This window comes from Vicia villosa, unplaced genomic scaffold (genome assembly GCF_029867415.1).
Source record: "Vicia villosa cultivar HV-30 ecotype Madison, WI unplaced genomic scaffold, Vvil1.0 ctg.000060F_1_1, whole genome shotgun sequence".
NCBI lineage: Eukaryota > Viridiplantae > Streptophyta > Magnoliopsida > Fabales > Fabaceae > Vicia > Vicia villosa.
In genome coordinates, this window is record NW_026704990.1 from 42,907 (window position 1) to 49,930 (window position 7,024).

Consider the following 7,024-nt stretch of genomic DNA (forward strand, 5'->3'; position numbering starts at 1 on the left):
TTGATTAAATTTGAATTGATACATGTTCTTGACTTTTGATCGCAATTCGACAGTGCTTAACCGTTAAATTGCGATATCTTTAACCGTATGCTTAATCCGGCAATAGGAATACATATCTTACGATGTCGATCACGCTTGTTGAATGATATTGTGTTCGAATAGGATAGAGATCGTAGTTGTATCAATTGATGATAAGTAGAACCCGAAGCAGTGAATTCGTTTGCCTTTTAATCACTTATTTTCAAAACAGCTTATTTTCAGAATCACTTATTTTAAGAACTTTTTTTTATAATTCGACCAACCAAACCCCCTCCCCCCCAATTTCGATTTCAGTTAGTAATAATTAAGAGTCCTTGAGAGACGATATTTGAGTCACCTTACCGTCGTTACTATAGTTTTACAAATTAACTCGAATTTGACCCGCGTGCGACAGCGGATCATATGCCTAACCCTCTCTCCTTGGGACCTCCTCTGCCGCCTGTATACTGCCGCACGGCCCGCATCAGTGACGATCATCTCCATCACGGTGAGTGCCTCTGGACCGCCTTGATGAAAGACACCTCGATCCAACGCGTCCCGTCCAAGCATCTCTATCCGCTGGCAGATCGGCAGGATATCAATGACATGGTCATCCTCGGCCGGCTGGTTCTCCAGGATCTCCTCGTGTGTTGGCCTAGGAGCGTCGGGAACGTCGGGTCTCAGTAGAGGATGTGACACCCGGTAGAACCATGTGACGTACCCCTCCACACTGTGCCAGTCCTGGGTGACTCGCATGCGACGATACTCCTCCGGTACCACATGATGCTCTCAATCCTCAAATATGGCAGTGAGCTGCACTCTGGTCACTGTGTCGGGAGCAGCCTCAAAGGGTGACCTGGGTATCATCTGCACAAATCCGAACTGCCGCATGCACCGCTCAGGGAGATACCGGACCATGATGGTAGTCCCGCATGCCAACCAGCCAGAATATAGAGATATACCGTCAAAGGGGACAATCTTAGTGTAGTCGCTGAACGACCTCCAGGTGACGTCATCGTGCATCGTGCGGTCCAAGTACCCACGGTATGATCCCACCGCATTGTTTCCCCTTTGGAGAACGTATCTAGCGGCCCTGGGCATGGCGTCAACGTACGCAGGATCGATGTGGAAGCCGTGGATGCGGGAGAAGTAGGAGATGATCCAACTCTGAAACACAAACACGATAATGTATTAAAAATAAATACGAAACATAAATAAATACAAAACAATTAAAATGAAACGTACCGTAAGTAGTGTGCAGGATCCGACCAACTGCCTCGTCCTCCAGTTGGAGGCCTCATTCAACTTCTGGTATAGGTATGCCCGAGTAGCTGCCCCCTAGTTCCACTGGTGAACGGTGGTCAAGTCCATAAAGTAGCGGAGGTAGGTCACGTCGACGTACCTCGCACTCTTGTCCACAAAGATCGCAGCGCCTACCACATGCATGTACCAGCACCAGAGAGCGCAGCCACGATGATAATGTGTAAATAGGTCGTCACCCGCATCCTCGACCTCGGCCGCCGCCACCAGGTGGTGCTCGAAATAGCGGCTCAGTATGGTGAACCGAATATGAGGCCCAAATGTCATGATGCACTCATAGTCACCAACTTCGGGCTCCATACCCAAATATAGCGCCATCCACTCTGTGGCTTCGATCCTCTGGATTTGGGAGTGGGTCAACAACGCCCCCTGATTGGCAGGTGGAGAAGACACTCCACATCATGCAAGGTGATCGTCATCTCCCCAACCGGCAAGTGGAAAGAAGACGTCTCCCTGTGCCACCGCTCCACAAAGCCCCCCTGCATGCCGTGGCTGATGGTGGTATACCCCGTCATGCAGAGCCCACTAAGCCCTGAAGCTCTCACCGAGTCGTTAAACCACTCAGCAGTCGGTTTAAACAGACTGAAAATCTTCCGGGCGTGGTTCACCATTTTCAACGACTCTCTCTCCTGTTAAAAAAAAACAAATAAAAACGTATGTTAAATAGACCGTTAAGAAAATATTGAATAAACGTCTAAATTATAAACGGTTAAATAATGTAGTCGGGCAAATTATAAAAAATACCTCTCCCTCCCAGATACGCCGAGCGACGTGATCGTGGTAGGTAATCAGCACGGAAGTGTCAATGGGCCCTCCTGGGTAGCTGTCCTCCTGCTCATCCTCCTCCCCAAGTGGAGGGTCAACATCCGGTACCCCCTCCGCCTCGTGGTATGGCACTGCCACCTCCTCCTTCTCCTCCTCCTCCTCTCGCTGGCGGGAAGAAGATACCCGAGCCAGCTGACTCCTCGATCCAGATGTAGAGGTACCCTCGTCCATCTCCATGGGCACTCGCACACGTCGTCCCCGGCCCTGCCCCCGTACTTGTGTCGACGCCAGCTGCGCCGCCGCCCGCTCGCTTCTAGCCGATGTAGTCTGTGTCTCTCTACCCTGTCTGATGCGTGCTTGGTTGCCTGACATGTTCCTGAAAACAATTGAAATCGATTAATATGCGAGACAACATAAAAAACTAAAAAAAATTGAAATTCTGATACACTTCGGAAGTTCATTTCCGAAACTGGGAATGGAGGTGTTTTCGGAAATGAACTTCCGAAACACCCCTACGAAGAACTTCTCTGCAACCTCCAATGAAAGACCCCAAAATCCTAAAACATAACTAATTTTATTCATTCTAAACAACCTAAATAGCAGTTTAGAGTTTGACTAATGGATCTAAACAACCCTAATAGAGATATAATAATGGATCTAAAAATTGAAAAAAATGCACTAAACTTACCACTAATAGAGTTTGAGATGATTTAGGTACCGTTTGGCCTCACTTTTTTTCTACTTCTCCAATATTTTAAGGAGAAGGTGGGCCAAACAATATTTTATTTAAGCTCTTAATAAAAAAAGACCTTTTTTAAGAATGAAGAAAACTTAATAGAAGGAGCTTTTAAAAGAAGGTATTGATATGAACTTTAAACTAACTTATTCGGAGGTAATATTTTAGTCCCCACATCGATTCCTTCCAAATGCATTTTTTTCTCATTTTTTAATATTATTTTCTTATTTTCTATATTATATAAAGAGCATCATCAGTGTTACCCTATTACGCTCCCGCCACTTAATTCTTCTTTTGCGCCGATTCTATACAAAAGTTCTGCATCTTGCAGGTACTATTTTCTTTATTTTTGTTTCATTCACTATTTTGTTTTGAGTATATTTTATTATATTTGCATGTGAAACTTGTTGTATATCACCGTCAATATCAATATTTCTTCCCTGCACAACATATTATATTATTATATTTATAAGCCAACATTTATATAGTCAAGTTTGTACTACTGCCATCATCATGTTGTTTTCATTCATTAAAAAAACTATATGGTTATATTTGTGAGGCTTGTAGTAGTTCTATACAAGTTATCAACATACATAAATATTTTAATTTGACATAGTGGTTCTATAATAGTATTAGATTAATTGCATAGTAATATTAGTTTTAGGAATTGATTTTTATATAGTAGGTGCAGGACATGTAATTGGAATTTAAACATAGTTTTAATTTTTTTCATAAAATAAAAAATTGATGGAAAAATAGCCAAATAGTAGGTGAAAGATGAGTCAAATATTTTTTTCTCTGTTTTTTAAGAAATATCTTTAAATAATTTTTTTAGGTATTTATAATTTTCTAATATACTGCAGCTATGTCTATAAACGAAAATCCTGTATTAAAATCTGAAAATTTTGGAAAAGCAAAGTGGAATAATCCATTTGATACTAAAATGTTACTTGACATTTGTATGGATGAGATTCGAAAATGTGGAAAACCGAGGATTGCTTTTAGAAATAAAAAATGGGAAGAGATACGTGAAACATTCAACAAAGGTGCTAAAAAAAATTATACCCAGAAATAATTGAAAAATAGAATGGATAATTTGAGAGTTGATTGGACTACCTGGAAACAATTATTGGGAAAAGAAACAGGCTTGGGATGGAATCCTCAAACAGGAAATATTGAAGCTGACCCTGCATGGTGGGATGCTAAAATAAGGGTGAGCATTGAAAATATTTATTATTTATTTAAAGTTGAATAAAATAATAGTTTTTCTAAGTCTTATCTTTAATTGGTTACGCAGGAGAATGTGAAATATGCAAAATTTCGATATCAAGGATTAGAATTTTGTGATGAGCTGGAATTTATTTTTGGGGAGACTGTTGCAACGAGTCAACACCAATGGACACCAGCTTTGGGGGTGCCATTGGAATCTAATGGAAAAAATACTATTGATGATGTACCAATAGAAAATATTGAAACTGATGAAGATGAATTTATTTATGTAGAAAATATTCAACCAAAGAAGAAAATAAAGACTTCACTAGATATGGGTGAGAAAGTGACAAAGGGTAGGAAAAAAGTCGGTACTGCAACAACTATGAGAAATACATTAGAGAGATTAGTTCAAGCAGCTGAAGGTCATAATGAAATTGAAAAGGCTGAAATTACAGCCACGTCTCATGTCTATGGACAATACTCAATTCCAGATTGTGTTAAAATATTGAAAAGTTTAAAAGAGGAAGGACTTTTGAATGGGCAACAATTTAGCTATGCTTTAGAAATGCTTAAAGATGAAAATAATAGAATCCTACTAATGTCCTTAAAAGATTCTACAAATGCGTTGGTAGAGTGGATTCTATACAAGTATGAGTGAGGCAAGTATGGGTGACATAAAATTTATAATATTAGTTTAAGATTTAAGTTTTTATTTTCTATTTTTATTTACTTTTAAGTTTTTAGTTGAGATTTAACTTCATGATGTATTATATAGTATTCTATCTAATTTGTTATTTGTCTTCGAATACTTGGTTGTGAGTTTTGTATTTATATTCGCTTATTTAGTTGAACTATTTTAAACAATAATGTATTTACATTTATTTCCTTATTTTTTAAATTGAATTTCATATGTCTTCTAATCAAATCAACGAGCATTCGAGAAAAGTTAAAAAAAGAAAATATGGGTTTTATAAGATATGTTATGTTGCAGCAACAATTGCTTGGGACTATCATATGAAGTACCTAATGAAACAGGGTAATAGATTTCTTTATTCTCATGGGTGGACTTGGGTTCGAGAAAATCTTAACACTCCAGGTGAAAGTTATAACATGTTTATGATGGAAACTCATACCCTATTGAAACTTGAAAAAGTATTGGTGAGTAAAGGATGGTTACATCCAATCTAAAGAAATGACATCATTGGAGGCACTTGCTATGTTTCTTTGGAGTTGTGCACATAGTGAAACTAATCGAAATGTTCAAAATAAATTTGGAAAATCAGGAGAAACTGTAAGTAGAAAGTTTGGGGAAGTTTTGGATAGTTTATGTTTATTAGCAAAGGAAATTGTAAGGCCTCCGGATTATAAATTTACTGAAATTCCATCCAAAATAAAAAATGATCGTAGGTATTGGCCTCATTTTGAAGGATGCATTGGTGCAATCGATGGAACACATATCCCTGCCATTGTTCCCACTAAAGATCAAATTTGTTATATTGGTAGAAAGGGATATCCAACCCAAAATGTCATGTTGGTGTGCAATTTAGACATGTTATTCACTTTTGTTGTTGTTGGTTGGCCTGGTACTGCACATGACACTCGTATTCTTTCATGTGTGATTGAAGAAATGAAAAGTGTGTTCCCTCATCCTCCAGAAGGTATGTATAAATTTGTTATACAATAAATTTTAACACACACACACACATAATTGATTTTCTATATAAGTTAACAATGAATTTTTAAAATTATCAGGAAAGTACTATCTTGTTGATGCTGGATATCCAAACATGAAAGGGTATCTATCACCATTCAAAGGTGAAAGATATCATATTCCTGATTTTAGAGATGGGAGTCAGGTAGAAGGAATGCATGAAGTATTCAACCATGCACATTCTTCATTGAGAAATCTCATTGAGAGAACAATTGGAGTTTGGAAGAAACGATGGCATATACTATGTGATATGAGACCATTTTCACTCATTAAACAACAGAAGATCATAGTTGCAACAACCGCACTCCATAATTTTATTCGGATGTATGGTCTTGAAGATGAGGAAATTAATAAAAATGATGATAACTCTGAATATATGACTGGTCGTGAAGAAGATATAAATATAAATGAAGACGTGGGTTTATATAATCCAAAAAGAGTACAAGATGGAGGTTACATGAATCGAGTTAGAAACCAAATAGCCCTTGCATTGATGGAAAATAGGAATGTATGAATTTTTTTCTAATGAATTATGTTTATTTTTAAAAATGAAATGATTTATGGTTTTAGTCTTAAATTATTTGATAACTCTTTTAATTTAATATAAAAACTTTACCAAACAACTTTTAACTTAAAAGTGGCTTTATAGAAATAAAAAATAAAAACTAACAAACAACTTTAGCTTTAGTTATAAAGCTCTTATTTTCAACTGTAACTTAAAAGTAACTTTTACAACTGAAAAAAGCCCGGCCAAACGATACCTTAAATTGAGATTGGAAGAAGATGTTGGCAATCTCTGATACTTCACACTTGCTTTTTGCAGAAATTTTGAAGAGAGATTGAGTTTAGAATAGGATTAGAGTTAAATGAATGGGGGAGGGGCTGTTTTGCTTAATCTGCAAAACGCCTAGTATTTCGGAAATGAACTTCCGAAATGCTGTTTTTCGGAAATGAACTTCCGAAATAAGACAATTTTTTTTAAAAAAAAAGCGCTTTCGGAGATGCATCTCCGAAAACACATTTTTCTTGCATTTCGGAAATGCATTTCCGAAGTCAGGGGTAGTTTGAATTTTTCACAAGAGATGACCTAGAAGGTTGGGAGGTGGCCAAAGAATATATATATATATATATATATATACGAGTTTGAATATAATATACTGAAATTTGAAATAAATAAAAGGTGGGAAAAATTTGAATTTGAAAACAAAGTTGATGAGGTGATAACTTAATAATAGTAATAAGTAGGTGAATGAGAGAATTTT

At 37.4% G+C, this 7,024-nt stretch overlaps 1 protein-coding gene and 1 pseudogene across 1 annotated transcript; both read left to right on the forward strand.

Moving 5' to 3' along the window:
- The first annotated feature begins 3,704 nt into the window (after nucleotides 1–3,704).
- LOC131623278 (uncharacterized) lies at nucleotides 3,705–4,709 on the forward strand (annotated as a pseudogene).
- Nucleotides 4,710–5,243: 534 nt separating this feature from the next.
- Nucleotides 5,244–6,276, forward strand: LOC131623280 (uncharacterized). The gene is made up of 2 exons (XM_058894279.1): nucleotides 5,244–5,709; nucleotides 5,804–6,276. Exons 1-2 carry the CDS (start codon nucleotides 5,244–5,246, stop codon nucleotides 6,274–6,276), a joined length of 939 nt encoding a protein of 312 aa, XP_058750262.1.
- The last annotated feature ends 748 nt before the right edge of the window (nucleotides 6,277–7,024 follow it).

What these genes read in the sequence shown, in the direction of transcription:
- LOC131623280 (XM_058894279.1), top strand. Translation starts at nt 5,244, where the DNA reads ATGACATCATTGGAGGCACTTGCTATGTTTCTTTGGAGTTGTGCACAT. An exon ending in GTTCCCTCATCCTCCAGAAG is followed by an intron (nt 5,710 to 5,803) that starts GTATGTATAAAT and finishes TAAAATTATCAG; the next exon opens with GAAAGTACTATCTTGTTGAT.